At 34.9% G+C, this 12489-nt stretch overlaps 1 protein-coding gene across 3 annotated transcripts; it reads right to left on the reverse strand.

The window, feature by feature from the left end:
• Positions 1 to 724: 724 nt before the first annotated feature.
• On the reverse strand, positions 725 to 10587 carry LOC136207059 (histone acetyltransferase HAC1-like). 3 transcript variants are annotated; one of them, XM_065998338.1, is made up of 16 exons: positions 10466 to 10587; positions 9273 to 9488; positions 8910 to 9179; positions 7520 to 8086; positions 7161 to 7417; positions 6370 to 6666; positions 6001 to 6282; positions 4403 to 4531; positions 4007 to 4207; positions 3774 to 3916; positions 3275 to 3578; positions 2431 to 2570; positions 2183 to 2261; positions 1676 to 2095; positions 1239 to 1465; positions 725 to 1132 (listed from the first exon to the last, which is right to left on the reverse strand). In XM_065998338.1, exons 1-16 carry the CDS (start codon positions 10527 to 10529, stop codon positions 1117 to 1119), a joined length of 3612 nt encoding a protein of 1203 aa, XP_065854410.1. In that variant the 5' UTR covers positions 10530 to 10587; the 3' UTR covers positions 725 to 1116. The 3 variants fall into 3 exon arrangements, with proteins under 3 accessions (XP_065854410.1, XP_065854396.1, XP_065854402.1); XM_065998324.1 differs by having other exon boundaries at positions 7161 to 8086; XM_065998330.1 differs by lacking the exon at positions 10466 to 10587 and adding an exon at positions 9961 to 10261 and having other exon boundaries at positions 7161 to 8086.
• Positions 10588 to 12489: the final 1902 nt, after the last annotated feature.

The following is a 12489-nucleotide window of genomic DNA, read 5'->3' on the forward strand; positions in this document are numbered from 1 at the left end:
ACAAAATTTAAACCCCAATTTATAAATCTCAAACTTTAGATAATATATTCTAGACTCTTAATTTATAAACTTTAATTTCTAAAAATAATAATTTTATTAGTTTGACATAATTTCTATGTAAATTTCTCAAAAGAATTTGGCCAGTTTTGCTTCTTTCTCTTAGATGAGTTGGTTTGAATTTAACAAAAAAAAGCCTAACCTACTTTCTCCTTTTATCATGTTGGAAGGTTAGCTATTTGTATTTCTTCTTCTTGTAATTCTATTTAGTGCAAATTTATGTTTATTATAAACAAACAAAAAGATTTACCAATTTATACTTTATTCATTTTTATACAATGTTTTAGTATTTTTCATTTAAATTTGGTTTTATTTAATAGTGAGTAATGGTGTTTTTATAGCTTACCGGATTTCTCGCATCCTTTATGTTAAGACTTGAACTCGAGATCTAATTTAATCGATTTAAAACCTTTAACCACTCAAATTAACCTTAATTAGTATTCTTTAAAATCTACACAAGAGAGGAGCTTCCTCGTGCCACAGGATCTAAGTTTTTTACAGGGGAGAAATGAGCACATTTTCTCTAATTTTACAGCTTACAACGTTGAAGACCAGCAATGATTTTCCAATAGAAATCATATTCTGTCAAAATGTATCTTTATTCCAATATGAACCTAATTACAAAAATTTCACAATTTACTTTTACTTCTCTGAATGCACGAGTGAATAGTACCAACAAAAGAAAACAAATCTGCATAATTATTTCTCCTTCAATACTGCTTTTTTAGCTGGAAAACTAACAATCATATATGATCTCAGTTTCTATCTCTACTTACAAGTTACAATTCAATAAATGACAATGACCACCTCCACTTAAACCTAAACCACTAAATTTCAACCTTATCTTATAATCAAATCCTATAAAAATCTAATTTATTTTTCTTATCATGTTGATGTTGGTATCAAAAATTGGCCCTCCTTGCGTGTTCCTGTACAATTGGGTCCTGGAAAACTTTAAACTTGATTATTGATGTCATTTATGCTGGCTCAACTATACACTTGCTTGGGGGTGCTTCAGTTGCCTCAAAAAGAAAAAGAATAAAACAGTAGGTGGCCTCTTCAACTCTTCAAAGCCCTACAAAATTAGCATCAATACTTTAAATATCTTCAATTTGTACATTTATTTTCAAACTCATCATATCAAAGTAAATGACTTCAGTTCAAACATGAGATATGCTAACCTGCAACGTGGGATGCAGCAATCTATTTGATCACAATCTCTTGTATGTAACTTCAGTATGTAGCACACCTTCTTACAGGGGATACAACTGCCATGGACCCCGATTTTGCATTTAGATGAATGGTAGAACAGCCTCTTCAGTTTAAGGCAGTTTGGATAAGAGCAAGGGTTGGTACTAGTTGCTCTACATTGTGAGGCATGTTCTAGGACATTCAGCAGCTCCATTTGCTGCACCAACAAATAAACTGTTAAGTATATCTAAAATGTGGTAACTCAGCATACTAACTGTGACTTCTGAGGGGCATGCATGTTTATGTAAGTAGAGTTACGCTAATTGATCATTATCAACTATAAATAACTTACAGACAGATGAAAGAAGCAAAAGAATAAAATTTATCATCTAAAAAAGCTGAAACATCAAGGAAGGATTCTCCATACTTTGAACTTTTTCTTATGTGGATGTTGCAAGTTTGGTTCTTCATTATGTGGATGTTGCAAGTTTGGTTCTTCATCATGTGGAGTCTCAGTTTCACAATCAGTTACTGAAGAGTGATATACCAACTTATGAATACGCGAAGAACCAAGTTTTTTACTATAGCATGTGGCACAAACATTCCCATTGTTGTCATTAGTATTTTGCTGACAAAAGTTGCATTTGGTCTCATCGGAAGTGGGCATTGTTGTATTGTGAAGATAATGCAGGATCATCATTGAAGAATGCTTGGCTTGGCGAAGAGTGTCAAACTGATAATAATTCTTCTGACAAAAACCCAAAAGGACATGCCTATTTTCAAATAACCAATTATCCACTATGATATCCTCATCATTGGTATCAGATCGAACATCATCCACCACAACCTTCAAAAGAAACAAAAGGGAAACGGATGTCGCATATGCAACTTTGTATTTAGAGACAAATCATTGAATTTTAAGTTTGTGGTTCACCTTAGAGAGTGCATGCTTTTCTTTGCCACTAACAGTATGTGTGTGCCCCTCATCAGGGCCCTGCTCTTCGTCATGGCATCTGCAAATGAATAATAGAGTAAATATGAAAACCAAAATACACTGCATAAAATATGAAGGGCAGGGTTTCAATCATTTAAGTCATTCACACCAAGCAGCATAGAGCAGAATGTTTGCTTTTGTGGATAAGAAAAAAGGAGAGCAATGAGTATTTGGGTGCATGTACTCACCTTTCGCAAAGCTGAAAATTTTTGCATTGACTGCAAAACCACCGGCATCCAGACAGAATAACTCCATGGCAGTATGAGCAAACAAATTGCAAATGGACAACAATGAAGTCCTCCTTAACTGATAAAATAGTTTTCCCTAGCTGATAAAAAAAAAAAGTAAGGACGTTAGAATAACAAAGACTTCATTGCTAGTCAAATCAAACATAATGCAAAAAGAAATCTCTTTTTCATATGATTTAAGAAGTTCAGCTATAGTAGTTCTAGGCTCATCGAAGATCTACTGAGGATACAGATGCATCATAGTGTTCATCCACACTGGAGATAGATTCATCAGATAAAGGGTGAAATTGGCCCATTAACTTGGCTTGCAGTCATTTTGCCCCAAAACAAATTATAAGTACGGTTTGACCCTCTAGCTTGGCATTTGGGGTCAAATTAGTCAAAAACTACATGTATTATTAGCATCGGGAATTAACACGTGTAAAACACTACTGATCATATGCTGACACGTTATTTTTGGCTGATTTAATCGCAACTGCCTACTTGAAGGGCAAAATTGATACCTAAAGTTGATGTTGGACCAAATTTATCCTACAAGCCAAGTTCAAGGGATTGACCTTTTATCGTAGATTCATCATAATCTTCATAGGGCTCATCCATATTTCTATTTCACAAAAGATAAAATTTCACCTATACATTCAATAGTCGAGAATTTTTTATAATTTCAGTCAAAGTAAATAGACAAAAATTCCATCATTTAGAACTGAGGAATCTTGATAGAAAACATAGCTGCTCTAAGAAGGAGAGAGAGAGAGAGAGAGAGAGGGAGGGAGAGAGAGTTTACTTCTTGCATCAGTAGAATATCTTTGGTAGCATCATCAGAAAAGTTTGTATGACCCATGGATCTAAGAGTACGCTTTGTCATTACTTTCTTCACCTTCTGGCCTGAATCTTCTCCATTTTTCTTCTCAATATTCCTGATGGTAATCTCAGCAGCAGAAGACCAATAGTCACCATCAAAATATGGCAAACGAGCAGCTGTTACCTTGGAGTAATATTTCCCAGTAGAAACAAAGAAATGTTCGTATAAATTAGTGAAATTGACCACTATATTTTCTTTGGCTGCTTTTCTTAGCATGGAATGATACCTGCATTTGGAACAGTTACAAGTCAAGAGCCACTCGCAAGCAGACGAGAATCAAAACGGCATTAGAAAGAAAAGAAAAGGAAGAAAAAGAATAATAATAACTACAGGAACTCAGCCAAAATAAAATGCAGAGGTGGTAGAAATAAGCTTATGTTTCCATACGATGGCAATCAAAGAGGGTGAGGGAGAGACAAACCATTGCCGCAACTTGTCAGATTTTGGTGTCTTCTGAATCTCCGGATGACAATATAAGATATAATCTTCACCTTTTACAGGAGGGCAGGCCCATAAATAGCATGCCACAAAACCCCGTTTCTTACAGTATTCGAGGTATCCAATCTGATGATGGAAAAAGACAATAAGGAAAAGAAATAAAGAGTGAATGTGTTAATCAAAATACAAAAAGACATGACAACAAATGGTACTAACCAATATTTCATGATAGACAAATGTACGAAGAGCTTCGCCTGTTGCAGTTTCTCTTTCAGGCCTAAAATATTTAACAGAATCTAAGTATGATATATAAACACAGCGATGATTCGGCTGGCTGCACTCCGATCCAAATTCCTGTACATACATGCCAAAAAGGCATACATCTGCTCCTTCGATTTTCTGGAACAAAAGAATCACCTAACAAAAACAAATTTTGACGTTTAAACATAAGGAGAACTCAAGGAACTATAACAGACACAAAGTAACATGCTCAAGCCAGAACCAGATAATATTCAATTTTTGATGCTCTAGAATGCATAATGTCCACAAAGGACAAAGCATAGCAAGAGAGAAAAAATATTAATCTCAAGATCTTGATGCAAAACCTCACACCTTTGATCTATATGGAAATCCATCTGGGTAATTGCCATTGTGAAAAATCCCTAAAAACTGCTCCTTCACTTTCAACTGTTTGTTAACAGATAAAACCACTCTGACAACAAGATCTTCCGCTCCAGGCACCTAGCAAGTAAAGAACATTATATATCAAACAAGTTTTTCAATTTTCAAAATGCAGCAAGTTCACTCTCCTCTCTAGGCTATAAAGGGTTAAATGCACAAGCATTGTCATACTTATATGAATGTTTCACTGTTTTCACAAAAGATCAATCAATCCATGCTAGAAAAGTCAGGATTCTTTTATTTTAGTGTCATTGAAGTCATAAGCTCTACATTTCACCCAATGAAAAACTGAAAATTTTGTTATGAATGTCATCTCTCACACCAACCATAACAAATTACTTAGAATATCATGTTGTCTATAAGTCAATTACATTAGACAATATTTCTAAAACAGACAACTTGTTCTATCTACAGTAACAAAATCCCTAAGACGGTCCCAACTCAAAATTATATATTTTTATTTATTTTTATTTCTCTTTCAAAAGTGAGAAATTAAATTTAAGATTGATAAACTCGATAGTGGTCTATTTTCGACCTCTTACTGGCCAGAATTTGATGTTCACAACTTCATTGGCACTAGAATAAAAGAATTGACTTTTCTTTTTTTGGCACGAATAGATCTTTTGTGACCACTGAGAACTATTTGCATAAGCTTGATAACTGTTTGTATCTGTACATGTAACACACACCATACCATAAAGATGGATTTGTCATTTTATTTATTTTGACTCTTTTCTACATAGTTCTGCTTTATGGACATAATTGTTAAAGGCACAGCACAAGGGCGCTAAGGGGTCCTGGAGCTTAGGCTCAAGGCAAGGAGCGCCCCTTAGGAACACAAGGCGCAGCAAAATATATATATATATAAATATACACATGTACTCTTTTACTAGTTAAGCATAAACCAAAAAAACACAATTATTACCACATAAACAACATAAAACCACATAAAAATATAATACTAAATCATAAATGTCAAAAACACCAAGTTAAGTTCATACTTCATAGAGATATTAACATATACTTAAAGTCTTAAGCTAAGTACCTAACTATAACTAATGCTACTAAACTAGTAACCATTCTCTGTTTGTTCTTCAGTGTGTCTGTCGCAGTTTATTTTGCGTGGAGTGGAGGAGACTCTTCTTTCTTTACGCGACTGCTCTTAATCCTTCTCTATTCTTTCTATATTTAGTTATGACTCTTGATATTCTTATTTAGATCAAGGGTTAAGATTAATCTTATTTAAATTAGATTAGTGGTTGAGATTAATCAAACATTTATTTTACAGAAAACAGTAAAAAATAAAAAAGCCCTAGTGAAACCCTCAGGCGCGCCTTGATCCAGGCTATGAGGCGCACAAGGCGAGAGCCTTTTGTACAGCGCCTCGCTTTCTGCATTCAAGGCTCAGACCTTGAGCCTTGAGTGAGGCGCACCTTTAACAACTTTGTTTATGGACATAAAATCCACAAACATGTTCATCTACGCATGTAACTGAAATTAAAGAAATTCCATTTGAGTCAGTATCTAACCTCATTCGGGTTCTTTCCAATAAAATTTGCTGTGTCTTCTTTCTCTTGCTGCAGACGACGAAAGAGTCTTTGCTCTATGTAGTCACTGAGCAACGTCCTCGGCAAATCTTTTGCAAAGAAAACAGAAGCTTTTGGTGATAATGTCATGTATTTCCCGTGTCTGATCTCTTCCAAGCAACATTTGGGACATATGTACTGCGATTGGCCTTCCATATCCCTCTTATCATTAAAGAGAGCACATATCTGATGTTGCCAACTTTGACATTTGTCACACTGGACCCACTGCATGAACACAAAAATAATGGAGAATGAGTGCCCTGTAACTTCCTACAACCAAGCAAAGAAAAACATACTGTTGCATTAGCTTACCGGTTCTTCAATTTCCTCGACATTCTTCATCTTCTCCAGCTTTACCTTGGGAATTGTAATCCCGTAGAATGTGATACTTCTGCCTCGAGCTTTATAGCATGAGGTGCAAAAACAATGCCGCATACCATTTTCCTCTGAGGTGCTATAATAAATCACACTGCTTTTGATACGAGAGCCGCAATATGAACAATAAATCGGAACTGGGGCCAATAATAGCTTATCTGCTGCACACAACTGGCATGTATTCTCACTGACAGACAATGGTAATCGTTTTTCATTTTCTTCCTTTGATTTTCTCTGAAATAAAAATGCTGAAGCTTAATTAGCAGGCAAGCAAAAGCAACAGATTAGAGCAATATTGGTAACATAAAATATGAGGTGAATCATGCATCATTCTATCATAATAGAAATTGCACACACAACATGATAGAAAGGAGCAAAGAATGACTGCAGTATGATGATGAGAAAATGGACGAGTACTGAACAACAAAAATGAGCACACAAATTCATGCATTAGCTATTGACTTAAAATTATTAGCAACCACTTAAATCATAACGAACAAATAGTATTCATATACTAATAGACAAAAATGATAAACCAAAACTTTTAAGAATCCATCCCTGTACATTTGTCTTGCAGCCCAATTTTCCTATATAGTAATACACTGAAGTATGCTGGCATAAATTGCAACAGAGAAAAAAAAAAACAGCATTCGAAATATTTTACTCATAGCAGCAGGCTTTAATAACATGTTAACCGAGAAGCAGTGCTGTAATGGGGATGCACTGACCTGACCAATACCTTGCTGTAGACTTGATATATGGTCTTCTATTTCATCTGCCAAGAAAAATTCAATCAAGGAGACACCTCTTGTTACTGGACTCTCTGGCTTTATCTTTTTTTCGTTTTCAGCCTCTACGTCTGGCTTGGCAAGGTCTAGGTTAGACCTGACTGGTGTCACCTCCTCTTTGGAAGCAGTATCAAGCTCTTTGGGGAGTATGTCAGTGGCATTACAACCCAATTCATTAGATTTATCTTTAACAGCATCTGCAAACTCACAAAAACTCCTATGGTCAACTTGATCTGGACCAATATTTAGTTCTTTAGAAGGAGAAAATCTATCAGCATTCAATCTATAAATATAATCACCAGCATTTTCCTGATTAAAACTTTGGTTTTGAGTAGATTGTGGTAGAAAATCAATTCCCCCCTCCAAAACCTCAGAATTAATAGATATTGGAGATTCAGGAAACTGCAACAAGGATGGAAGTCCTTCAGGATTAGAAGGTTGAACCACTGAAGAAGCCAATTCAGAAGCAATGCTGTTTTCAGATGACAATAGACTACATGCCTTTTCCGTCTTCAGATGCTTTCCAGAAGGCAACAATTTTTCTGAACAGTGCGGACTGTGCTTCAAACGTTTTGCAGGTGGTAGCATATTTCCTAAAGAGCAAGAACCAGACCACTGAGTGCAAGCACTGCAACAATCCCCTGTGCCACAATCCATCAATGGCTTATAAAATTGCTCAAACAAAGGTTGTTGCTTCTGTTCAAAAATATGCGATTTTGGTACAGAAATTCCAGGAAAATTGGAGTCGCCCAAAACCATTTGGGGAAAATGTTCTGAGATCTGCAAAGTTGGATCAGCAAACTCTGAGTGTTCTGTCAATGTAGATGAGAAATCCATTGCAGCAAAGTTCTGATTACTTGCAACACCTGTAAAAGCGAACAGAATAAATTTCTTGACAAATTAGTATCATGATAGTAGAGTAACTAAAACATTTTGTGCATGTCTCTCCATTCACATAAAAGCAAAAAAAGAAAAAGTTACTGTGATAGGAAGAAGGAAACATGCATGGATGCTGCTTATATATCACGGTTCATCACTATTAGGGCATGTGAAATTATGTCTAGTTGACACTAAACTTTTTTAGTATTCACAACAAATATAGTACCTTGACACTAGTCTACTGCTGTAGTTGACACTAAATTTTGTTAATATTCACAACAAATATAGTACCTTGACACTAGCCTACCGCTGTGAGAGTTCATAACAGATTTGCTACTAGTCTACCACCAAGAGCAATGTGGAAACCATAATGCATCATCAACCATAAGATTATGGTTGGTTATGCCATAATCACTATTCAAAACTAGTAAAGGACATTAAGAAAATTAGTGAAGATTATACCACAATCAACTGGTAACTACTCACTAATTTGGAACTAATATGTTCCTTCTGCAAATATCAATAGTTATCCATGATCGGCCAAGCACACAAGAGATAGAGAAAACAAAATGTAAATAAACATTACACATTAGATTCATTAAGAAAGCACACATAATTTTTTTTCTTAAATCCACAATAAACAAATGCAAAGCTTCAATCAATTGTCAATTAGTCAATATTTGCAATTTAGTAATAGATTGAGCATTATAGAGTTGCTATGCATAAAGCTGGTTAAAACAAATCATACAAATGACATTCTGAAAATTTCAAAATATTGGGAGCCTCTAGTCAACATCTAAATTGATTTACCCTGATTAAACTGATGCTGAAAACTATCTTTCTCAGCGGAGACAAAATTACATAGATAGTCTCTTTTGGAAAAGAATGATCTTTTATCAAAAGCTCCAAATTCAGAAAAGCCATCACTGTTGGAATTTGAAGTAATGGTAGAACCCCTTTCAGAAAATGCAGTTGCTGAACCCCTTTCAGGAGAAAGAAGCATCTCATAAGAAACCTGCCTTGTATGCGAATCAGTGTTCAAACTTGAACCAACTGGCATGCTCCCATTATCAAGTAATCCTTTGAAAAGCAAAATACAAATATAAGAATGTAAGAAGAGATGAGAGTAAAAAATGTAAAAGATAATCAAGTTCAAATGGTTCAAACGCTCACCTTTCAGGAAGCTAAATTGATCACTATAGTCAGTAACCAGAGGCTTATGTTCAGCAGTAGAATTATTGGAGTGATTATAAGGATATGTTGTATCTGGATTATAACCTTGAGTCAAAGTTGGCATCACTTCGCAGGTGGATCCAGTGTAACTATACATTAGTTGCTTGCAGTTAAAGTCAGCCATCTTCTTTTGGATTAAATTTCTATTGACTCCTCCTGAAAAAGATTCAGAACACAAAAGGAATAAATGCTTGAAACATGCTTTAATGAAGCTTCAACTGAACAATTAGTAAGGTGAAACCAATGGGTCTTCAATGTTTAGGTATAAAATTATCAAGCCTATTCCCCTCTCTATGCAATGAATAAGTTCACAGATGCAATAAAAGGTCAAAGCTATCAATTGACACACTGGTGACCATCAAATACTGTATACCCATCTAAGAAATAGCAGCATGGTAACTGATTGTTCACTCGACATTTTTACAGTCAAACTAAAACCAACTGTAACCGGATTGGTATACAAAACAACACCAAACAAGTCACCTGAACACAGTGGCATTACAACATATATAAACAAGCACATTTAAGTACCAAAATTGGTAAAACACATATTCGAAATCGCTTTCCATTTCGTCATTACACCAAAAAATGACTGCGTAAAAATAATAATAATAACAAAAATCCTTACATTCTCTTTGTAATTGCAAAAAAATCTTCGAAACCTATTGTCGAAATCGTATTCACAAAAATTACCCAAATCGCGCAACCAGTCAACCACCATCATCGACCCGCCAAAATTTATCTTATCTCAGACGGTAAGCGCAGATCTTTCTAAGAATGAAGAATAAACAAATAGGAGCAAGACGCACGTGCGCATTAGGGTACTCAAAACAAAACGGCATCGTTTCAGCGAATCTAAATTCCGATGGCCTAACAATATCAGTACAAGAAGAAAGATAACAAAAGACACGCAAAAACTGGAAACAGAAAGCAAAAAAAGAAGAAGAAGAAACACGTAAAATTCAGAACAAAATCACATCAAATTCAAAATCATGATATTATAAAATCACAATGCGGTTGCTAGATAAGCTCGGACATAAATTACCGCCAAATTCGTACCCAAGAAAGAGGGAAAAGCAACAAAAATAAGAGAAGGTATGACAGTAGCTAAGGGATTTAGACAATAAATCTACCTGTGGAAAATTTTTCTCTCCTCGAATTAGAATTTTGGCCGTTTGGGGGTTTCCGGTAAGACATATTACCTTAAACTATTCCGTATTTTAATTTATCTAACAAACGTGTATATAGGAGTAAACTTTTTAATCTTTTTTTTTTTGAGGGAACTTTTTAATCTTTTATAGAGTTGGAATTGGGATGTTTAAACTTTTTAACTAGTAACGGTAACCTTCACCACATTCTTTCTTCCTTCCTTGCCCACTCTGAGCGTGACTGGTTCTCTGATGGTGTTAGTGGAAAGTTACTGGCGAACATGGAGCATGACGATATCTTCTTTGCTATCATCTGTCACCAAATTTGGAAGTGGAGGAACGAGGAGATTTTTGGTGATAAAACTGTCTTTATTCCTAACTTAGCTGAGTTCTTTTCGAAAAAAACTCTTTATTACTACTGAGAGCTTCAAAGGGGATTCCCTTGCCAGGTCTACTCAGAAGAGAGATGTCCACCTCCTTGGTTGGAGCAGGCCAAGAGAAGGGGTGGTGAAATTGAATACGGATGGCTCCTGCCTCAATGATGGGAAGATTGCTGCCGGAGGTGTTCTTAGAGATACGGGGAGCGCCTGGCTGTCTGGGTTCACCCAGAATCTGGGGTTAGACTCTTCCTTTTCTGCGGAGCTTTGGGGTATTCTCTCTGGTATCAAGCTTGCTAAGAGTCTGGGTTTTAAGTTGTTATCTGTGGAGTCTGATAACATGGAGGCTATCAAAATGATTTCTGATAATCATGCTATTTGTCTTAATAGCCGAAACCTTATCAAAGCTATTAAAAGACTCTGCTCTTCCTTTGAGGTCATAAAGTTCAGCCACATTTTCAGAGAGCAGAACCGGGTTGCTGATCGCTTGGCAGCGGCTGGTCGTGAGGGGATGCTGGGAGTCACTACCCTTTCTGATCCTCATACCTTTCTCTCTTCCCTTCTTTTAGAAGATAAGATTGGGATCAGTTTTCCTAAGCTGATCCCAGGATAAGTTTTCTTTTGTTGGTTGTTTTTTCTTTTCATGTTTTTACTAAAAAAAAAAAAATTAATATATTATATATTATATATACATATAAAATTGTTGTGAACAGTACCAATTTTAATTTTTTTTCAATTCATTCCACTCTTATCCTTCTACTCCTTTCCATTTCCTTTCCATTTGTCGAATTTATTTTTTCAAATTGACACAATCTTACCCTTCCACTTATATATATAATAATATAATTCATTTGCACATCCTCTTAATAAAACGATGCTTTTTTTTCAATAAAGTTATCTGGATAAAATGAGAGAAAAAAATATTTCATACCAAAATACTCTTATAAAATATTTATATTTTATAAAGGTATTTTTTGGTATGAAATTTTCAATTTTCATTAACACCATAAATGCTATGTATGGTAATCTACTCCTATATGCTATGCATTGTAAACACCAAATTAGTGGGTTTTCGATTTTCATTAACACCATAAATACTATGCATTGTAATCTTTTTTCTTTTATTAAATAAATAATAATTTTTTTTGAAACAGTATACTATTAAATATAATATTTACTAGAATCTTTTTTTTTAAATTTTTAGACAAAAAAGAAAACATAATTAAGCACCTAAACTTTTAAGGATCAAGCCTTTGATCAATTATTTTTTCACATTGAGCATTTTATTATTGATTTTATTATGGATTTGACCCTTATTTAACTTTTTCATCGAATTTGAGAAAAGAGAAGATCGATATGACGATTCTAATGCTGAAAATCGCAAAATGAGAGAGGAGAAGATCGAGTTTGGAATAACCTACTGGATATTGATTTCTGTAATTTCCTTTTACTTTTTACTCTCTATCTATCATAGTTAATAAATTCTTATTTTTTATTTGTCCACGTCAATAGGTCGAATCGTCATAACAATGCGTGCCGTCCAAACTCAATGAAAAAGTTCAATAAGGGCCAAATCCATAACAGAATCAATGACCAAGGGCTCTGGAAAAATAATTGATCCAGAGCTTGATC

The sequence above is a fragment of the Euphorbia lathyris genome, chromosome 1 (assembly GCF_963576675.1).
Source record: "Euphorbia lathyris chromosome 1, ddEupLath1.1, whole genome shotgun sequence".
In the NCBI taxonomy this organism is placed as follows: Eukaryota; Viridiplantae; Streptophyta; class Magnoliopsida; order Malpighiales; family Euphorbiaceae; genus Euphorbia; species Euphorbia lathyris.

Excerpts from the sequence above, each read along its gene's own strand:
- LOC136207059 (XM_065998324.1), bottom strand. The coding sequence starts at position 10,529 with ATGTCTTACCGGAAACCCCCAAACGGCCAAAATTCTAATTCGAGGAGA. Across the intron at positions 6,667-7,160 it reads TACAGCAAGGTATTGGTCAG|AGAAAATCAAAGGAAGAAAA; the intron begins GTCAGTGCATCC and ends TTTTTATTTCAG. Across the intron at positions 4,532-6,000 it reads TTGGAAAGAACCCGAATGAG|GTGCCTGGAGCGGAAGATCT; the intron begins GTTAGATACTGA and ends TTTACTTGCTAG.